At 35.7% G+C, this 23,824-nt stretch overlaps 1 protein-coding gene across 2 annotated transcripts in view; it reads right to left on the bottom strand.

The window, feature by feature from the left end:
• Positions 1–23,824, bottom strand: part of Epha3 (EPH receptor A3) — a 314,441-nt gene that overhangs the window by 3,290 nt on the left and 287,327 nt on the right. For both annotated transcript variants that reach the window (XM_021209582.2, XM_021209581.2), the window contains exons 14-16: positions 21,928–22,077; positions 20,049–20,242; positions 5,665–5,820 (exon numbers count right to left, since the gene is read on the bottom strand). In XM_021209582.2, coding sequence (XP_021065241.1) covers positions 5,665–5,820; positions 20,049–20,242; positions 21,928–22,077 — 500 coding nt within the window. The remainder of the gene's footprint in view (positions 1–5,664; positions 5,821–20,048; positions 20,243–21,927; positions 22,078–23,824) is intronic.

Raw genomic sequence — 23,824 nt, forward strand, 5'->3', positions numbered from 1 at the left:
GTGTGAAAGCATGTGATAGCAGACCAACTAAACTTTTTTTTTTTTTATTAGCCTAACTGATTACAGATAATAACACAGTTTTTGAAATCTTTTGATAGTCCTTTGAATCAGATCTACCTCAGGGGTTATTTTTGACTGCAAGCATTAAAAGTCTGAAGTTATAATTAATTGTTTTCTAGTACTTGGATGTTATGCCATAGAAGGCTTCTGCTTAGTTTCTCTTGGGACACCTTCCCTGGGAACATAGAGATCCTATAATAAGTCTGTCTAGACTGAGACCATGTGTAAGCATATTTGTCTTCTGTATACTCCTTGCTACGAGAAGGCAGACATTGAAGGGAAAACACTAATGACTCTTTTGATAAAAGTAGTGCTCTTTCTTTAACATCTGAATGTTTCAATCAATACCAGTTTAAGAGCACCATGTCTTGACCCTCCTAGGTTCTTCCCAGTTTCATGACCCAAAGCACTGGTTGTGGATGTCTTAGCATTTATTTTTATACATTTATAAATGAAAGAAGGTATATCTTTATTAAAGGTAAAGTAGTTTAAGCTTAGAAATTGGTCATGAAAATAAGTATTGCAAGAAAATAGCTTCATTTCAAATAAAAAATAGCTAAATATGTGTATTTCATGAATTGCTTCTTTTTAAAACAATTTGTTGATATGTACATATGGTCCTAGTCCCCACTCATATATTCCTTTCTATTGAGAACGTCCTGCTTCTTTTTCCTTTCTTATCTAATTTTTCTTATTATCAATTATACATGCTTTTCTTTCTGATTTATTTTCTTCATTGTATTGTCTCTCCTTGTATTTCAAGCAGGTAAATTTGAAATGGACAGGTTTTGTAGTTTAATTTGACCCTTCTGAACAGACAGAGCCCTTAGCAGTAGGTACTCTTTACTAGAGGCTCTATATTGACTACAGAAAGAAACATATGCGTGTCTTTATCCCCAGCGTCTATGAGGAAGAGGCAGATGGAGTTTAATGACTTCAAGCAAGAGTGATGTACATAGTGGGTTTCAGGACAGTCAGGGTAACATATAGAGACCTTGTATTGAAGAAGCAGCGGGAAGGAAGAGGAAGAGGAGGAGTAGAAAGAGGAGGAGGAAGAACAAGAGGAAGAAGAGGAGGAAGAGGAACAGGAGGAGTGACAAGAGTATGGAAAATAACTAGGTACATGCCTTGTTACATCTGTTCAGATGCTGTCCTCAAACACATTCCTAGAGAAATCTATATAATAATGCCTTAGACCTCTATGTCATGAAAGTTATGGAAGACAACAGTAGATCCAGAGCTGTGTTTAGTTTTAATACTGAAGATTACATATGATTTCGGACAACATAAATAAATTATCCCTTCAGCTTTTCCCTGTGTCTTTCTTTCTTCTTCTTTCTTCTTTCTTTCTTTCTTTCTTTCTTTCTTTCTTTCTTTCTTTCTTTCTTTCTTTCTTTCTTTCTTTCCTTCCTCTTTCTTCTTTCTTTCTTTCTTTCTTTCTTTCTTTCTTTCCTTCTTTCTTTCTTTTGATCATCTTTATTTTCTCTGAACCACCCTGCCTTTTCCAGACTCTTACTACTAACTGCTGCAGTCTCAATGGCATGAGTGCTATCCTCAGATCATTTTGATTAATCTATCTAGTCTAAAAGAGAAGCAGAACCATTCAAGACTAAATAGTTGCTCTTGAATGGGACAAGAGTCTGGTATATTATCTACATCTCAGACACAAAGGGATGAGTACTAGACATAGAAAATGGCATTGAAAGATGCAGGATACAGACCTGTGACAATTACTCTGTTCGGCATTCAATGCCCAAATTTAAACCCCTTCTGTCTCCACAGTTTCTGTCACTCTTAGGATCCCTGTGCTGTCTTCCTTCTCACTAGGACCTCTCTATATTAAGTCTACACTGTAAAATAATATTTTAATGTTTGATAAAAGTGTGTTCTTGGCTTCATGTAAAAATCTGGAGACTTTAGTAGCATTCGTTTTTAATGAAATCACTAAAATTTATGAAATTAATTAAAATTTGCTTGAGCAGGAAACTCTCCTGTCCTTTTCTTAGGGCTTGATTGACTGAGCAGTAAAAACAGAAAGAAATTCTATATACCATCCTGGTATCAGCCAATTCTAGGACAAGGGTTATATGATCAAGTAGCATATTTCTGGATTAAGCCTGGATGGCAGAAGGCAAATAGGAGTTGAAGCAATCAAGTTCATAAGAACATTGGGACACAAGAAAATTTTTTAAAAAATTTAGATAAGCGTCTGACAACATTTCAGTTAAAAATGTTCTGTGATTACTTTCATTGTGATCTCAGTAAATTAAAATCAGCTCTGTGTGTGTGTGTGTGTGTGTGTGTGTGTGTGCATGTGTGTGTGTTTGTGTGTGTGCTTCTAGGATCTGCTTTCATGTGAATATTGCGATGGGAACTGAGGTTTTGGCTTTGTGTTTATATTTCATTACTTAATGGACAAAGCCAACTCCTTAGTCTAGTAAGAAATTTCTTCCTTCCTTCCTTCCTTCCTTCCTTCCTTCCTTCCTTCCTTCCTTCCTTTCTCCCTCCCTTCTTTCTCTTTCTCTTTTCCTTTCTCTTTCTCTCTCTCTTTCTTTTTCTTTTTCTTTTTCTCTTTTTCAAATTCTGTAATAATACAAACCAGAGGCATGTATAAGGCACAGAAAGATTATTAAGGAAATAGGTGGTACTCCTAAACTAAGGACAAAAATACGGGGGATAGGAAAGACATCTAAGGGAGTAGAGGACAGCAACATCTAAGATATCTGTAGTAATTGAATGAGAATGGCTTTCTTAAGCTCAAACATTTGAATCCTTCGATCCCACTTGGTAGAAAAGTTTGAAAAGATTAAAAAGTATGGCTTTGTTGAGGAGGTATGTCAGTGGGGTAAGCTTTGGTGTTTAAAATCTCCAGGTCATATCCACTTAGCTTGCTCTCTCTTGCCTCCAACTTGCAGGTCAATTGTATGATCTCAGTCACTGCTCCAGTACCGTGTGTGACGGCTACTGTGCTGTCTGCCATCATGGCCATGAACTAACCCTCTGAAATTGTACATAATCTCCCAATTAAACACTTTCATTTATAATTTGTTTAGGTCATGATGTCTCTTCACAGCAATAGAACAGAGGCTAAAATACTCTCAGAATATGAAGAACAAACTAGAAGGAAGAACAAATCTCAGAAAAGATGAGGTTGCTTCCTGAATGTATATTTACCAGTTATTCAAATGTAAGTTGTAGTTAAAGAAAATTTTCTATCAGCAAAAGAGGTTAGGGGTTTACTAACGTAATGTTGACACAAATAATCAGTAATTTTTATATTAGAAGATACTGTGGCTTACCTATTTTGAACAAAGAGCTTTCTTAATCTATTCACAGCTTCTAAAGGCTGACTGTATTTATATTATAATGTAGCAGTTAATCTTATTAAAAGTGATCTGTCCCATATTTCAGTTTAGTATGTCATTATGCACTATGAAAAATAAATATTTGCATAATTTTGCCTTTAAAAATCTGACAATTCCATGGAAATGTTCAATGTTGTGGTTTTTCTTTGTCATGCTTCTATGTTCTAAAGCAGGTGTCTTGTACAGCAGAACACTAAATGTTTATGTTACTAAAATAAGAATGTATAAAAATGTTCAAAGGAAAAAAAATTGAATGCTCAGCTATATCCTGCAACTGAGTCTGATCAAAACTACCAGCACAGAAACTCAGTGTACTGTTGATTGGATAAGAAATCTGTTCAGTAAACATAGCATTCCACTTTAAACAGGACTGTCTGAATGTTTTAGATAGACAAAAGTAAGTTTACTTTCTGAGAATAAGTTATCCTCTCCAAAGCAATAAAGATGTTCACAGGTCCTTTTGTGATCTTAAAAGTCTCTGCTCATAACACTACAATTAAACAAATTATTTGTTGTGTACTTATGCATGCATCAGTTATACTCTACACTCCTCTAACATGCAGCTCCCCACAATGAAATTGTTGAAATGACTCTCAGGGTAACATTCAATGCCTTTATAAATGCAGTAATGTTTAAATACCCCAGTTACTGAGGGTAAGACTTAAATGGACTTGAAATGACAAACAGTTACATTCAACATAGGGAAGATCAAAGAGAGAAAACTGACAAGTAATTTGGTCAACTTGTGGTATATCTGCCCAACACAAACATCTTTATTTAAGACAGTCTGAAATCTTAGGTTTGGATGAAGGACTCTAGAATCAAGTGGATGATTTCTTGCCCTACTTCCTTTGAACAGAATTGATAAGTAAGGGCAGGCATGTGGCTATGAAGGTTCTTATTTCCAAATAGGAATAAATTTTTTCTTATATCTCTACTGGTTAAGAGAGCTGCTCCTTGCTCAATTGTGGGATAGAACAAACAGTGTTAAAGAGCTTATTTGTGCATGCATGCATGTGTGTGTGTGTATGTGTGTGTGTGTGTGTGTGTGTGTGTGTGTGTTCATGTGTGTGTGTGTATGTGTGTGTGTGATATTAGAGAAATATTTTTATATATCGATATTGTTTAGAACACGAGAAAGGGACAGTTATAGCACCAAGTGAAGTAAATTGAACTTCATTTACAGAAAGATGAAGAACATGGCCACCTGTTCTTTGCTTTCCAGTTTCAAATCACCATACCTTAAGGGCAAGAAAAAAGTTATCATTTTCACTGGGATCATATTTCTTATGATCTGTTTCTTTTTTTTTCATTTTTAAGGACAGTGTTTTATGTAGGCCACACTTGTCTCACATTGTCTATGTAGATAAAGATTATAGTGAGCTTCTGATCCCCTGTCTCCTTTCTAAGTGCTAGTATTAAATGTATGTACCTGCACAGCCATTTTATATGGTTCTAGAGACAAAATGTACTCTACCAACTGAACTATATATCTAGTTCTAACTTGACTCTCAATAAAGTCTCTTTCCTATAATCAAAGAGTTTCTTAAATAAGAAGATTATTCTTGAAATGATCCCTAAGAACTAAGGCATGGTATACTTGGTCAAGACTAACAACACAGTGCATATTTTATCTTAGCTATGAGCCTTTTAAAGAAAACAAAAAAAGTATTGTTTAAAACTTATTTGTAACTTCACTTTTCTGCATGTTTTTAATTCAGAGAGTAAACATTTTAATAATATATGATGATAGAGTTTAGATAGATGATAGATATTCAGCAGTTGTGAAACTACTTTTGGATTTTGAAATTTTTCTCTCTCTAGTAGATCATTCATCCACTGCTCAATTTCCAATATTGACAGATGCAAAATTTTTATTAAAAAAAAAAGTAAATCACATACATAAGTGCACCCACTATACTTGTTAACTTTTTTTACTAGAGGTTTGTGTTTCTGCATCTAGCCAGGACATCCTGCTATCTAGGACCTCCCTATCCTGTGGGAACTTCCTTTCATGAGAAGGAAGATAGCTCAATAAGTATCAATGGGCATGTGGTCAAAAGGACTCTCAGGCTTTGCTCTGTTATTACAGTGGACATTACTTTGAGAAGTAAAGCCAATATTATAACCCATGAATCTTAAACAGGTATAACCAGATACCTATAACCCATTAATGAAAGATGAATATGATCAGAAAGATATGCACAGCCCTCTGCTTTCTCCCCAGTATGCCTCTTACTCTGTGGAGATCTTGGCGATGGTGTCACAGGAGCTGTACTCGACGCCTGTGAAGATTTCCTTACAGTGTGCTGTCCTCATGCCATTAAGCCAATCACCGGTTGTGTGGAAGGTAGCGATATCGACATTGCTTTGGTCCAGAAGGAGGTTTGATGGCCTGCAAGAAAAGAAAACAACCAAAGGGTAGACATTAGTAGCGACTAGCGTGGCTAAGTGTCAAAATTTGACACTACCATCAGCAGGAACTTCCAGACTGCATGTGGTGTTCCTGTTTATTTGAGGAATTGATCTGCCATGAAGACTTCATCTGTTCAAGCTGCCTCCTTGGACGGAGATGGTAGTCATCAGCTCTTTCCTGCTTTGTAAACCGTAAAAGTGTTGTCATCAAAATATATAAAAATACCAATATATCTTTTTCTAATTGTATCTTTTAATTCATTAGCAAGTAGTATGATTTAGAGACAGTATAGCAGGCATGACACAGTAAATACTTAGTCATGAACCCTGTTTCTAAACTAAATCCTTTCCAAATGAATGGCTGTTTGTAGAAACTGCATAGCTTTGCTGGGTAAAGAATATTTTGAAATATAAGGCACATTTACAGCCAAATTTGAAGTCAGCATAATTTTTTGTAACACTACCAATGTCATTTAAAAGGTAAAAATTTTAAAAAGTATAGAAAATAGCAGATGGATAATAATATATGGAATTATTCCTTATTGAAAAACACAGAACAGCTATTATACACACATTTGTGTATATGTGTCTATTACATATATTGGGAGATACATACATAGAGGTAGACTATGATTTAGATTGCCAGCATTCATCAGCATTAATTAAAAAGCATTTAGGGTTGGTTTATGGAGTCTGTTTATACATGTAGGAATGTAAGCCAAATTAGTTGAAGCAAAGGTCCAAAAAAACAAAATGAAGGAAATTGAGGAACTCTATTTTAATCCCTGAAGATTCAAAGGAAGCAAGATATGAATAAACTGTCTTAGGGTAGGGGTGCTTGTGTTTGGTGGGTGTTTCTTCCCTTTCCCTTCAGCTAAAAGCTGAAGGGAACCCTTTCTTTAACTGTCCTTTGACTCACAAGCATGTTTTTTTTTTTGACACTTCTATTCTTTTTTTTTTTTTTTTAAGGAAACTTAAAAACAAAGATGTTACAAAGGCCTTATTTGTGGATTAAATTAAAACTTACAAACAATTATATTGTTCCAGGTCTATGCTAAGCACATTACTCAGGCATCAAGATTTAACCTTTACAATATCAGTCAGGCATAGATGGTGTATGCTTTATAATAGACACAAAAGACAACACTAACAGAAATTAAGATACAATCTTTTTTCTCTCAGGCAAAAGAGACAGAGAAGAGATTTAGATATAAGCTCACAGGGGAGCAAATGGTCATCCCTGATATGCTGCATCATTTTGGTTAAAGAATTGTTTAAATCAGTTTTGATTGTGTCTTTGTTTTTCTTAATGTATTTGTGATCATAGGGTGTTGCATCACCTCTGATCCAGGGAAAAATCCAGTGTATAACATATGCTACCTATGTGGTCTGGAAGGTTTTCGGTTTTCTTCATCTGTAAAATAGGGTTTATGTGATGGAAGTAAGATAGGTCTTTCATAGCCGACACATACATGCACAGGTACATTCAGAACAAGGCTGCCTCAGAATTGCGGAGGTTTGATATTAGTCTGACATAGGTTGCATATGTGATGAATCTTATTTATATATTTAAAGCTTAAAAAATCAAGCAGTTCATTAATTTCAAATTTTGTGAAATGTCTGGACTGGCATGATATTAATTACTGTGTTGAGAGGCTATAAGTTTAGGCATGGGTAGTATTATGAATATGATGGTGCAAGAGCCCTATAAAATGGCTGTTACTAGAAGTCTTATTAGAACAGGCAATAACTTTTGTAAGCTTATTATTAGGTCCCAAACAACCCTTGTAAATGGATGTGCTATTCTCCCTCACGTTGTTGCAGTTCTCATTATTGGACAGAATGTTGTTTACATTAAAACTGTACCTACCATAGTATACTTTTTATAATTGTGAGTGTGCATTTTGCATTTTTACCTCATCAGAGTGATTGTTAAAAATCTTTCATATTTTTTAGGTTGGCATTGGATTTAATCTTTATCTCTTAAGAACTCTAAGTGTATTTTAATGACCCCTAAGGTAAAAGGTGTTCAGTGCGGAGCATGTTCCTAGCTTCCTAGATTCATGCTGTAGTGTGAAATACCCATTATTGTCAGTTTTAAACTTTTAAAAGTTTTATACCTTTAAAAACACTCATGTAAATTAAATATGTAATTTGAATTGCTAAAACTCAACATTTAGAAATAAGGAAACCCAACTTGGGTATCCAGAGGACTCCAAGATAAATTAAGACTATTTAGCGTGTTTCATTAGTTTTGAAGTAAATTTACTGTCATGGCTTTTAGTGAAATCATATTAAGTAAATGAAAGCTTTCACACATTCAGATACTCTGAGTGGTACAGTGTCTTATGTATGAGAGGATTCACTGGTTTTCATGTAGGCCATGTGAGAAACATTCCTGTTATGAATAAGAAAATAACTTTGAGGAAAATTAATAAATGTGCGAACTCTAGATCTCAAATGCAATTTTGTTGGGAAGTTTCATTTACCACCGTTGATGGTCCCCTTAACATACAAACCTGCAAAACATTCCTTAACATACAAGAAACATGCAAAGTATATTTAAGTTTTAAACATTTTTATTCCTCTCTCTCTTCGTGTGTGTGTGTGTGTGTGTGTATGTGTGTGTGTTGTGCACGCATGTGTGCATGTGCGAGTGCATGTACATGTGTGGTATAAATAACATATTGAAGATGCTTGTGCCACAATGCACATGTGGACATCAGAGAACAGCAGTGTTCTCTGATAATTTGGCTCCATCCACCTCTTTGTGGTTAGTGGGGATCAAACTCAGTTCTCCAGTCCTGGCACCAAGCTCCTTGAGCTGCTGTACCATCTCAGTCTTCCAGAGATAGACATTTCAGGAAAGAATTTCAGAGCCTGCCTCAGACCTAGGTGTTATTATTTAGAACACATGAGAGAAACTGATAAATGGATATACAATTGTATTATTATTTATGTGGATATATTAAAATAATCTGATTAAAACTGTCAAATATAAAACTAATTTAAAGGAAGATGGGAATATTCCATTTCATTCTGCCTTTATTCTTGTCTTTATACAGCATAGCTGAACAATAGATTTTTTTTTTGGACATGTCATCTTTCTCACATATAAAGTGCACAGAAAAGCATTAAATCAAGTATGAGAAGGCTTTTTAAGAAAAATGCAGTGAAACTAAGATACAAGACAATGAGATATAAAGTCCCCTTGGAAGTGAGGGGTATAAAAATACCTGCAGTTATGATCACACACAGACCAGACAGTTTCCAGGCCTCCAGTAGCTGTTGCACAGAACCCATGTCGACTCTTAGTTTCATGAATAGTAATACTTTTTATTAATAGGTTTGTGGCTATGAAGAATCAAACCCCAGGCCATTTATTCAGGATATTTATGAAGTGTGTCTAATAGCAAAATGGGAAACATTGTCTTTTCAGCTGAGGAAGGTTTGCATTTTTAAACTCAGCACTTTGGACAGACTCAAGAAGTTCGAGAAAATGAGCGTAAACAAATTGAAATAGAACAGGACAGGACATGTGGATTAGGGATTAGAGTGACCCCAGCTGAGTTTTTCTGTTTATGAATTGGATCAAAGTACAACCAAGACCAAGAAAGTAGGCAGAAGAGGTAGAGGGGGGAGGAACGAGGAGGAGGAGGAGGAGGNAGGAGGAGGAGGAGGAGGAGGAGGAGGAGGAAAGAAGGAAAGAAAGGAAGGAAGGAAGGAAGGAAGAAAGAAAGAAAGAAAGAAAGAAAGAGAAAAAGAGAACCTAATTTTGATGCCAGTGACCTCAGAATAACCAGTCCTGCAAAGTATCATTTTTCCACTTCCAGGATTTCTCTAGGGATTTCAAATAAAAATTGGTTCCTTTCCTCCTCAGAGAGGACATCTGGAGAGTTTATCAATGGATAGGAATTTGTCTCTCACTGTGAAGAGCCTGTGATGTCTCTTCATGCGCACCAAGGGAATCCGGCTTTCTGAGCAGCTGCAGGCAGGGGGGTTTTTTTAGATGCAGCCCCAGACACAGGGTCTGAAGGGGAAATTTATAGGCAGGGTGATGTGCACCGTGAGCTCACACTTTTACTAGACAAATTAGATAGGTTTCAATCCATGCAGCTGTAAACGATGTCCTACGGAGTTCCACCTGATCTTTTACAGCTTTTCATAAATCAGTGCCTACTGGCCACAGACCGCAGTCATTAAAAAGAAATCATGGAAATTACATGTTTGCTCAGGGGAAGCAAAAAATAACTCTCCTCCCCTGCTTGCTCCCTCCTTGTATTTGGGTTTGTGAATTATTCTTTTATGGGCTTTCATACCCTCGTGTTAAAGACGTACACATATTTTTCTTCCCATCAACCCCTATTTGAGCTGCCAGTGCTTACAGACCAATTAGCACCAGGTATGGGGAACAAATGTTAGCTAACTACTGCCAAGCCCAAGCATATCTCCTAATTGTCAGCTCATGTCAATACTGTCCTAGATTCATTAGAATTGAGTAATAACTTATTCTTTTCTGCATTCTGCTTTACAAATGGCATTATTTTCATACCTCAAAATTATAAATAATATTTATATTTTTTTTTTCAGGCAATGAGTAGGTGTCATGTCCTCTAGGAAGGAAAGATCACCGATATGAAAGATATGTGCTGTAAAATTTGTTTTGAATTTTATTTATTAGGAATAGTTTGGGGGCATGTTACATCATTCCTTAAAGCCAAAATATTAATATTATTTTCCTTTACTGTCTTCCGTTCCTTTTACAGTTTGGTTTTTAACTTCCAGTTTGATGCCTGTTCACTGTATTCAAGAAGGAATGTTACATGTGTCAATTTGTTTGTATGTGGGTAAGTACTAACCTTGATCTTTTTATCTATAAAATTAAAAGTCTATATACTATTAAATATATTAACTTTCCATTGGCAGTGAAAAGTAGCTATTTATATTCATTCAAAATTATATGTAAAAATAAGTATGTCTTTGTTTCCCAATGAGAAACTGCTAAAGAAACAAAGCACTGAGAAGTAGACCACCTTGCTCTTTAAAGCTCTTTATCTTTAGCACTTAAGAGAAACTTTAGCAGTTGTAGCTCTTGTCCACTCTAATCCCTCCCTATAGTAAAATTAGTTACCTTGGTTTTAAGATTCTTAATAGAGAAAAGAAATCACCTGTGTATCTGGCATATTTGTTTCCCTGTAAAGTGTTCTTTTTTAATGTTTGTCAGAGAGCAAAATCATCCTGTCAGTTCAGAATTTAAGGTCAGAGTCATTTTGGAATGGAATAAGACAGAATTGGTTTTGGTTGTCGACTTTTTCTTGAAGTACAAATTATTTGTCAAAAAATCAGTTACTCTGAAAAATACTGTTTTACCGGAAGATTCAGCAATACCACTTCTAGGCATATGCTGAGATGCTCCAACTGGTAATAAGGACACATGCTCCACTATGTTCATAGCAGCCTTATTTATAATAGCCAGAAGCTGGAAAGAACCCAGATGTCCCTCAATAGAGGAATGGTTACAGAAAATATATCCATGGAGTACTACTCAGCTATTAAAAACAATGAATTTATGAAATTTTTAGGCAAATGGATGGATCTGGAGGATATCCTCCTGAGTGAGGTAACCCAATCACAAAAGAACACACATGATATGCATTCACTGATAAGTGGATATTAGCCCAGAAACTTAGAATACCCAAGATACAATTTGCAAAACTCATGAAACTCAAGAAGAAGGAAGACCAAAGTGTGGATACTTCATTCCTTCTTAAAAGGGGGAACAAAATCCCTTTGGAAGGAGTTACAGAGACAAAGTTTGGAGCTGAAACTGAAGGAAGGACCATCCATAGACTGCCCCACCCAGGGATCCCATAAACAACCACCAAACCCAGACACTATTGTATATGCCAACAAGATTTTACTGACAGGATTCTGATATAGCTGTCTCCTGTGAGGCTATGACAGTGCCTGGCACATACAGAAGTGGATTTTCACAGTCATCTATTGGAGGGAACACAGGCTCCCCAATGAAGGAGATAGAGAAAGTACCCAGGGAGCTGAAGGGGTCTGCTGCCCTATAGGAGGAACAACAATATAAACTATCCAGTACTCCCACATCTCATGTCTCTAGTGCATATGTAGCAGAGAATGGCCTAGTCGGCCATCAGTGGGAGGAGCAGCCCTTGGTCTTGGGAAGTTTCTATGCCCCAGTATAGGGGAATGCCAGGGACAGGAAGCAGGAGTGGTTGGGTTGGAGAGCAGGGGGAGGGGGGAGGGTATAGGGGATTTTCAGAGAGGAAACTAGGAAAGGGATAGAATTTGAAATGTAAATGAAGAAAACATCTTAAAAATACAAAAAAAAAAAAAAAGAAGTATTTTAAAAATGGCATTGACTATTGGCCATTAACAGAGAAATGAGGAATCATTTGCTTTTGATCATATTTCTGTTGTAAACTCATTAACATGATCCTCCCATAGTGATAAATTCATTGAAAGGCAATCTCTACAAGGATTTCAATTAATTCTACATGAGTTGGTCTTCAGTACCTCATTAAACATATATTAAAGAGAATATTTCATTCTTTTTTTTTTACCACGGAATTAGTTACATTCACTTTGCAACTTTAGCCTAATTATTTTAATACATCTTAAAATTCTTTATCTCAATGATTTGGATTCCATGAATCAATTATAATATTAACCAAAATGTAGCTTTTAGGGCTAGGAAGATGACTCTGTAGATAAACCATTCCCAGTGGTTCTCAGTCTCTGTGAGTTGCGACCTGTCTGGGGTCAAATGACAATTTCACAGGGGTGGCATATCATATATTTATATTACAATTCATAACAGAAGCATGATTACAGTTATGAAGTAGAAATGAAAATAATTGTATGTTCGGGGATCAAAACAACATGAGGAACTGTCTAAAAGGACTAGGCAGGTGAGAACCACTGAGAGCCTATATACAGAATGACAGATGGATATGATGACTGATCTCAAAACCCCGACCCTGGCCTCCTGCAATGGTCCTCCTCAGCATTTCCATCAAAAATATTTTAACAGAGATATCTCTAAATCTTATTTTTAACTTTTGTTTCTGATTTTGTTTCAAATGTATGTGGATTTCAAGCAGGTCTCATCTCAAGCAGGCTTCCAGAAGAGCTTGAGATATGTCTGAATATAAAAGAGGAGGGCTTCATGCTTGCCTACCATATATATATATATATATATATATATATATATATATATATATATACACATTGTAATTGCGTTCGTTTGTCTTTGAAATTTCTCAATGGCATCTCTTTACAAATTCTGTACTCACCATGTAGGTATCCACGGGCCTGCTATGATTTCAAATTTGTCAACTATAACAGTACTGTTGCAACCTTCCTAATGCTGCAACCCTTTAATACAAAATAGGCCCTCATTTTGTAGTGACCCTCAACACCAAAATTATTTTGTTGCATATCATTTGATATGCGACTCCCAAAGGGGTCTAGACCCATGGGTTGAGAACCAATGTTCTAAAATAATAAACCAAAATAGTTCTAGGAAAATAATCTGGCAGCTGTCCATCCCTGAAGTCAAATTCATTTTGCTCCCTCGGTTTTATGAGTTTTACCATTTCACTTATGACAATGTTTTGCCCACTATGTAATGATCCACACTCCTTTGTTCTCTACTTTACTGTAGGTAGTATTTCCCAAAGCTCTCCTCCAGAGACTTTTGGGGTGGGAGTGACTCCAGAGTGTTATGAACTTGGATGCTCAAAAATGTTTATGTCTCTTTTCTTTGTAGTAGTCACTTTTATTGAGTGACTATGTAGTTCCCATAGAAGTAGCCTAAAAATTTCCCCAGGTGCCACCAAACAAAGGAACATTCAACAGAAGCCTTTGACCATTTCAGTGAGATTCTTGGCACTTATAGAATTTAACTTGGTTACTCTGCAGATTCTAACTGCAGCATTTAGAGACTTCACCATGAGATTTGGACACGACAGCAATATAGAGGTCTCTGAAAATAATAGACTTAGAATTAGTGGAATTAGGATAGTCCACTGTCAATCTATTAGAGCCACATATTCCCTCCAAAGAGTCTCATGGTAATCCAGAGTATGAGCACTTTGCTAGAAATTTACTTTTGTTAGAAAAATGAAACAGGGATGCATTGGATAAATATTACAGTCAATGAATTTGAAAAATTTCTACTGAACATACAATCATGGCTGCTATGCTGTGCCTATATAAAGAGGACTCTAAACAGGGCATAGCTTTCACATTCCCCTCTGTTCCACCATGGACTTTCAGCTTCCTAAGACTCTCAGTTTTACTGTGTTGTGAATGCTCATTTGCCTGTGCCTTACCTATCCAGCTTACTATTCCCTCTTCTTCCTCTCTGTGAAGGAGAGTATGGGGCTCACAGCCCTCCAAATGTAAAACCCAAAAGTCCTTGTTAATATGTTCCATCACTCTACATATTTCATTTGCTACCGGGTTTTATACTATTTACATTTCTATATCCTTTCTTAAGCCTTGTTTAGTAGACACTAAAATTGTTTTCTATGTCATTATTTTGGATTTGTTTGTTTCTAGTCTTTCTAAGGTATGACTGCCACCACACTATTGCATCCTATTCACAGGGATGGAAATTCATCTTTCTAGACACAATAATACCACTCAAAACAATTTCTTAGAGTCCTTATTCATAATCTTTATACTAATTTTTTAAAATCCTATATTACAGTAGAACTGTTATATGCTATGAAATTGAACTCATTCACTATGGTTTTATGTGGCTTATTTATCTCTACAGAGTTACTCACTCTATAAAGTTTAATGCTGTCAGTTGTTTATAAAATTTTATATAGAATACAAATTAATTTCTTCTGTCCATTTTTAGAGAATTGCAAAACTAAAATTAAAGTCACAGCCCTTCGTGACTCCTGAACATATTTTCCTTCAGTATGTACTTATTCTATGAGGCATGTAGAGTTTCTGAACATCTTTTTTCTCCACACTCAAATGTAAGCTGGGAGAGGAAGTTGTGTATGCTATCTATATAATTATCATGGGATTTAGCATAGTGTTACATGAAATTGCTTTTTAACTGTGATTATATAGCCTCAGATTGTGACTGTCAGCACACTAAGACCATATATATCTTTTCCTACTTGCTGTATTTTTAAGGAAATAAATCAGTTACTTGAAATGAAATATACTGTAAAATTTAATATAACTTCTCTTCTTACTACTCCATGTGTCTAAAGAGAGCTTAGTCCTGGAGAGCCCTGACCTTCTTTTTTACAGTCTACTTTAGTCATGGACGCTGAACATGATGCTCCTAAAACCTCCATAGTAGAGAGATTCTGCTGTGAGTAAATTCAAATGAAGTGATAGTTTTAAAGAATCCACAAAAAACCTCCATAATGAAGAAAATGCTAAATATCATATTGCATTTTGCAAAAGAAGAGAATGATATTGGATTTTAATCATATAACCAGATAACTCCTGCAATAAATACATAATGCATTAGATGATTCCTTAAGGACAGAAAGATGCAGAAGAAAACTGGCAATGGAGGACAGGAGGCTTTGGCTTAGTGTGCTGAAGGAACTGGAAGCACTGAGGCTGGGGAGTTGTTAAAGAGAAAGTGCTCAACCATCAAGATAAAAATGGCCTCTTCCTCCTCACATTTGTCTTCCCTTCAGAAAACAGCTACTATGTAAATCAAATCATGTAACTCCTCTACTTCAGATACTTTAATGGATTCCTTATGCACTGGAAAATGAATCCCAAAGTCTTCACGATGGCCTCATAGCCTTAAGTGCTCTGGCTTCTGTTTGCATCTTGACACTATGACAGAACCATCAAACTTCCTTCTCTCCCATCCACCTGCCCACATCTCTAAATTCTTTCTCATCTTAAGATATCTTCAATTTACTTATGCTGTGCAAATGGCATTGAGACACACACACACACACACACACACACACACACACACACACAGAGACAGAGACAGAGACAGAGACAGAGACAGACAGAGAGAGACAGAGAGAGACAGAGAGACAGAGAGAGAAACAGAGAGACAGAGACAGACACAGAGACGCCGACAGAGAGAGAATGTGTGTCCCAGGGGAGAGAGACTGTTGACTCTAAGAATTACTAACTTGCAGACCATTGCTCAAATACAAGCTCTTCAGATGGTGAATTTTCAACAACAACTTTATTTTCCACATAGCTATTTATTTCCTCCAACTGTTTGTACTATCTGCAACATATTGTACATCATATGTAGCATAATTGTCAATATGGTCAGTACCATCTGTCTTCCTCAGCTTTCAGAAGCTTCATCATTTGTATTACACGGGTAAGACTTTCATGAGTGAAAAGAGTGAATGAATAGGATCACTGGGGAAAGGAAGGCCTTTTGAACCCCTCAAAAGAGTCTGGCAATTCTTGTGAGTTATAAAGAGAATTCCAAATTGGTTATAAACAACTGGTTAATGTTATATTTGTTTGGACAAGGCAATCATGAGTATGATGTGTCTAGGTGCTGTGTACAGGGAAAAACAGTAGAAGAGCTTAGTTGGACAGTCAGTACACACAGTTCTAACTCAAAGGAGCATATGATGCAAAGAAGGAATGCTGAATGTCACTCCTAAACCCCACAGGGCAATGAATATGTGTTGGTGAATGTATTCACCTCAACTCAACTAGAGTCACAGTGGAAGAAAGCTGGCTAACTGAAGAACAGAGAAAGATGAAACCAGTGCTCAGAAAGTTGTGTTCTGAGGAATGTTGGAAAAGAAGGGATGCAGTGATGCAAAGATATCTACAAATGCAGGCAATACTGAATGCAGCATCTAACATTTACCTGTTGAGAACAAAAGTCACCAAAGTTTTATCAAATATCCAGATTCTAGCATTCTTCCATAAAGACTCAGAATCTGATACATTTTGTCAATTCCCCTGAAGATGTTTCTCATAATGAAATATAAGATATAATTTCATATATTTTATGGCAGAGGTTACATTTAAATGGAAAGTATAGATATAGACAGAAGAGACATAGGCAGGAGGTAGAAAAAACGAGAAGCATTTGCTCATGATGGCCAGAGGAACAGTTCTCCTATAAATGACTGGAAAAAATGAAGTGGGTAAGAGCAGGTGTCAATAAACTCCATTGTACTACCCAAAATATCCCAAGCACATAATCATTTTAATAATATTCAATCAACAATGTTTTAAGGACTCTGAACACTAAAGGAGGAAATGAGTCAATTTGCTTTGAAATAATAACATAATTACTACCAAACTGTACAATATTTCATTTAAGGAAAATAATTGAAATCCTTGAGTGTCAAAAAGGTGGATGATAATGAATGACTTGTATGGCCTGGCCTCCTAAGATAATGCCATTATAACAGTAAATAAGCAGGTAATCCCCCCAACTTTATATTTAATAAACTAAAGCCAATGGCACTTTATAAGAAATCCACATTTTCCCAGTATTAAATGTTTTGTAACTAAATCTTTAGAAATTATTCAGGTAGTTATGCTATAATAGAAAAATATCACATACAGAAAAAAAATTCAGTTTAAAACGTTGGATACTTGTGTGTATCCTGACCTTCTGTGATCTGATGTAAGACTATTTTCATCCACGAAATTGAGGTTAAATACCCTAGATCCTATAGCATAACTTAGTTTCATATTGATAAGATCATCCAGTGGAAGGTTTAAATGCCTTCGTATGAGAAAAGAGAGTTGAAAAGATGTTTTGCCTGCTATAGTTACTACTGAGCAAAGATCAAAAGAAATGGCTTCAAGGTGTAAAATGAGGACCATATGCCCTGCCTAGGACAGGTCTGTGATCCAGCCAGTTGTTAAAACTGTCAGGTGGACTTCCACAGAGTCTGCATTATCTCTTTCCCTGTGAAGTTTGGAACAGAGATGAATCTTTATAGAATAAGTTATGGTAAATTCTGTCTAAAGGTAGTCAATAAATTCTATTGTAGTGACTCCTAAATGCTTTATGAAACTAATAAACCGTTATTATCCTGTAATGACATTAAAAGCTTAATTTAGATTTACCTTTTTTTTAAAAAAAAGTAAATTATGCAAATATTGATCATGTATGCTCACTATACTTAACTCAAAAAGATTAAGGACTGTGCTATAGGACCTGAACTCTAAAGCACATATAAGAAAATATGAAATAAAATCATCACTACATTGGCCTTGCAAATAGCTTTTGGATATGGACACCAAAGCAAAATGAAAGCAAGTATTACAGCAAATTAAAAAGTTTTATACAGCAAGGAAATCATTAATGTACATGAAAAAAGAAACCACAGAAGGGATAAATTGTTACAGAAAATCCATCCATAAAGACCATGCACATAACAGTAAATTACGTATCTACAGCTTATAAGCAAGTCACACAACTCACAAGGAAACAGCAAATGCCTCACAAAAAATAAGCACAGACAAAAGATGTGCACAGATGTCTTATCCAGAGAGACTTGAAAAAGTTACGACTGACATGTAAAAACATTCGCCTATCATTGGGATGTGCAAGTCAAAACTAGGATAAAACTGCCCTACATCTGGTAGGATGGGCATAATTAAAAATGCGATAGATATTAAGGGCTGTTGATGAGGTGGATAAAATAATTGTTGGTGGGTATGTAAATTCATATAAGATAAAATTTCTTTAAAATTTATAAGTGGAATTATATACACCAGCCTATAAAAGTGGAGTTAAAATGTTGTTAAGTATTCCAAATTTTGGGTGAATAGTCAAATTATGTAAAATATAAAAAATGGCAATAATAAATGATTAAAAGTATATCTCATGGATGATCTTATTATATATCTATATCTATATCTATCTATCTACCTATTTATATATATGTATTGCAATGTATATGAATCTAGAGGACATTACTTTAAGTAAAATGATTCAAATATAAATAATGATCTGTTGATGAACTCCCAAGTGAAATCCAAAACATGTCTAACACAGAACGAAAGGATAGAATTTACCCTGAGTCAGAGTTCAGGAAAATTGAAAGAGAGTCTTAAAAAAAAACACACTTGTATTATAAGATAAAAAAGAAGCGTAGAATTAATGCACATCATGATGATTGCAGAAAATAGATTATATAATAAAGATGTCAGCCTAGAAAGTAAGATACATCATTATAAAGTTAATTACTCATCTGAAAGTTAAATATCTAACATAGTGAAGCTTTATTTAGTTTAATCATGCTAACCATTTTACAATACATGCGTTTACAAAACTTGAGTGTGCTAATTAAATTTTATATATATATATATATATATATATATATATATATATATATATATGTGTGTGTGTGTGTGTGTGTGTGTATGTGTGTATGCATATATATATATATATATGTATATATATATATTCATTTCACTTTTGGTATTATTTTTTAAATGCTATAATTTGTGTTTGTATTTTAAATCTTAATAATTTCTTCGTTTCAGGTTTAAGAACATTGTTTTTTATTTCTTAAAACATTACATCAAATATTCACATAAAAATTTGGTCACAACTCATAATCAAGCCCCTTATGATCTATAAATACACACGCATGGACACACATCCTACATACACACACTAGGCACACCCTCATCAGCTGTCTGAGGTTTTTGTGTATGTTTTTGTGTGTGCTTGTGTGTGTCTCTGTGTTTGTGTGTGTTTGTGTGTGTGCACACGTGTGCACATATATGTGTGTGTGTTTTAAGGGTCTCCTGTAACCCAGGGTGTCTTGACTTCACTATTTGAGAATGTCCTTGGATTCCTGCACCTCAGGAATGCTGAATTTACAGGCATGCACCATCAGACTGGGCTGGACTATTGGAAGCTCGCTCTAAGTAAATAAATCACCTACTCCCTTTCCTTAAACAATGGGGAGTAAAATAAGCTATGTGTCCAGCTTTCCTATTTTCCAGACATAAGCTGAGAAGATAAGGACACTTCTAGCCAAGAATCATATTAATATACTCATTATTATTCTACCCTGACATGAGAATTCTTTCCCAAGTTAAGGAAAGACAAGCAAATGTAGATTCTCCAGTTCTGAGAACTAGAATTTCTGAGAATACAGATCAAGAGGGAGCAGGAAAACATGCATTGTCGAAGGGGGGCAGCATGCAAATCCAATGTGTCACCTTGCAGCTGTGCTGGTGATGATCTTCAGACTGCCTGGATTCCGGATGAGCTTATCCAGAATGCTGACGATCTGCTCGAACTTGGGTCTGTTGTTCCTGTCTTTCTGCCAGCAGTCCAACATCAACTGATACAAGGCAGCTGGGCAATCCATGGGAGGTGGCAGGCGATAGCCCTCATCCACAGCCTTAATTACCTACGAGAGAAGCAGCGTTTCCCGGAAAGGAAGACATGAGACTTGTTGGACTTTTCCATTCACACTGATTGGAACATTTTTAACATTGTTTTAAATTGCCCAAGAAAATACATAACAAATTATAAATGTCTGAAAATATTATATAAAGGTTAAGTGAGAGAATGTTGTGTGCGTTTATCTTTTGCAAATCAAGGTAAAAATAAAGGTTCTACAGGAGAGGGAAATTTGTTGCTATTAAGAAATGGTTATTTTGAGCAGGGCAGTTGTGGCATAGGCCTTTAATGCCAGCATTTTGGAGGCAGAGGCAGGTGGATTTCTTTGAGTCTGAGGCTAGCCTGGTCTCCTGGGCTACACAGGGAATCCTCATTGCAAAAGACCAAAAATAATTATTTTTATTATACTGATTGTTATTTAAAAAAAATCTTGTATTGATTGATGTAAAAGAAAATATGATGCAAATTTCAGCCTTACTACAGTTGAGAACTTTTTAAACCACAGAAATTCTCTTTGGTAAAGTCCTATGGGCAGTGCATCATTGTTTTAAAACAAATGGAGCAGTGATTTTAAAAGGTTCATGCTAGTCAGCATCATCTGGAGAGATTCTGAAGATACAAAGTACTTTCCTCTTACTGAATGAGTTTCTGAATCATCCACCGGGAAAAAAATCCTGAGAATTTTTATCCCTAACAAGTTCCTCGGCCACGCTATAGTTGATGGTACTATGCTTGACGATGCTTTGATAAAACCTGAGTTTGGCGAGGGTATGTGGAAAACTTAGTCTCATTTTTCTACCTTCATTGTATCTAGAGACATTAAGTTCTTTTGAGGAAATACAAAAATATCTATATATCAAAATATAATAGAAGCAATCTCATAAACTATGACTTGGAATTGACCAGCGTCATTTCAGATTGCCTTCTTTTATGTAGGGTTCTTGCTTAAACACTCTGGTAAGCATAAAGATATATGCTAATCCCATGTGCTAGTAATACCTTTTTTTTTTACCAATAGTAGCAACATGTAATAAATGCAAACATAATCATTTAAAAACTCATACTATAGTTATAACAGAATGTTAAAGATTCTTTCCTCAAGCCTGACTCTCTCTCTCTCTCTCTCTGTGTGTGTGTGTGTGTGTGTGTGTGTGTGTGTGTGTGTGTGTGTGTGAGATTAAAGTGTGTAAAGTGATTAATGTGGAAGCATTGCCTCACACATTATTAGAAACAACATGGTGGAGATTATTAAATTTTGTCTTTGGGAAGCATTAAAATTAATTAAGAAAAACACTGGAACAGTTGTAAAATATAGTCAAGAAAGGATGCCAGACATTCTCTTATTAATGTTAAGTAGAAACTAATTTTTGGAAGAAATATTTAAATATTCCATGATGTACACATACACACACACACACACACACACACATACACACACACAATTTTATTACATTCTGGTTTGAGGTATTCCTTTTGTTACAATTTAAAATTCATGCTTGAGGAAAATAAGTAAAGCTGTAAAAACAATTCAATTAATACCCTTGCAAGATGTGGGAATAGCTTTATTCGTCTAAGTATTCAGCTCAGATGTCACCAGGTAGGCGCCACCTGGCTTCATTGTGCTCCACTTCCTTGCACAGCTTGAAAATTTAATCTCAACTCATAACTCATAAACTAAAAACACACACTTACATCCTGATTGGACATCTCCCAGTATGGTCTTTCTCCGTAAGACATCACTTCCCAGAGAACAATTCCATAACTCCATACATCGCTGGCTGATGTGAACTTGCGATAGGCAATTGCTTCCGGTGATGTCCACCTTATTGGTATCTTTCCACCCTTTGGATATAAAAATCACTTGCAATGAGTAAGTACATAATTTACTCTGAAATCAAACAATTTTTCAGGGCATCTGCTCTGAAGGAGAATATAGGCTTCTGCTAAAAATATCTCAATGTTCAAATTTTCACAGTTTATTTGATTTTTATCAATTATTTACTTAATTGAATCCTTTTCTGACAGTTTCATATATGGGTAGAGTGAGCTGTGGTTACTGGAACCTCCTATTTTCTCACATCTTCTTCCCAATTCTCCTGACCTTCCTTCTCCCTAGAATACCTTTTCAAACATCCATATCCCTTTTCTTTGGAGATTATTTGAGTTTAGCAAAGATGATGTTAGTGACCATGGGTTTGTAACTATGCACAGAAGCTTGGTGGGCAACTTAGTTTACACACAGCTAAAGATAGTAACTACTCGTCTCATAGAAGCCATCAGCAGGCAGTACTTCAGCAGAGAATGGTTGTAGGATCCAAGGGCTATTTTCTAAGCCACTGTTGGAAAACATATCTTTAGGAGAAAATTTATCCCTAAAAACATCAGAACACTGAATTCATAAAAAAGCAAAATAATAAGTTGCTCAATGTTAACCCTTTTTTTTAAAAAAAAAAAAATCAAGTATAGCATATTAAATAATCATAGTGTCAAGGAATCTACAACTTGAGGAAACCTCTTGGAACTAAAAGATTTCCAAAATCAACCTTTATTGATTTACCAAGAAATTTTAGTTCAGAAAAAAAGATAATATTATGGAGGCTTGTTATAACTTAAAATTTCTGTCATCAGGCAATAATAGGTTTGTATCCTGAAAGATGATGGGTCTGATCCTAACAGCATGATGCACAAAGCTTCAGTTCTTCTGTCACATTCGACTCATTCAATTAGGAGACCAGCAAGCATACATTTAACATTACACACCCACATTAGGTGAGGAAACAATGAAAAGCTCACTACTCCTTACAAAGCACCGCTCAGATTTAGCAATTTTGCTGCCATTGGCAACTAAATCAGACGTACAAAGCTTCTAATTTTCCCCTTGTCCGTATGAGGCGGTATCAAGTCACTGTGGCTTTTAATGAACACAGAAGAAGCTGGTATTGAACATATCTAATTGAAAACATAAACTGCTGAAGAGGATTAAACCCAATAAAATGACTGTGGAATTAAAAGGGGGAAAATGAGTATATCATCACAAATTGTTCAATTCCAGCCTTGTAGATTCACTCTTTTTTTGTTACTACCAGCACAAAGATGTACTTCTAGTGTAATGAGCTAGTAAAATGTCCATTGTCATAAATAAAATAAAATGTAGTGTTCCCGAGCTATAATTTGAAATCACAAGCCCACGAAAGCTGAATATGTAATAAAATCAAAGGTTATGAGCATCACACACGTGGGTCTGCGCTGACCACACAGAATTATTGCTTATATTTAGATTCATTGTCTTGGCAAGAGCTCAGGCATCTGAGAAAAGCTTGTTTATCTTAGTAGAATCCTATTCTCCTAAGTTAATGCTGTCTTAGCTTCCCACTGTTGTTTTTTCCTTGGGAGACATTCTTAGCACTTTCTGTGACTGGCTTGTCTTTCCAGCTTTTGAAGCAAATAGTATATTACTATTGCTTGCACTAACCCATAAAGTACATCTTCCATTTTCATCTATCTGCAGCCCATCCATCACCTGTTGGTCATCCATTCCCCTTCATTCCTCCTCCCCAAACCTAAATCCTTTCTTGGTAACCATCATTTC

This window comes from Mus pahari, chromosome 12, assembly GCF_900095145.1.
Source record: "Mus pahari chromosome 12, PAHARI_EIJ_v1.1, whole genome shotgun sequence".
Taxonomy (NCBI): domain Eukaryota; kingdom Metazoa; phylum Chordata; class Mammalia; order Rodentia; family Muridae; genus Mus; species Mus pahari.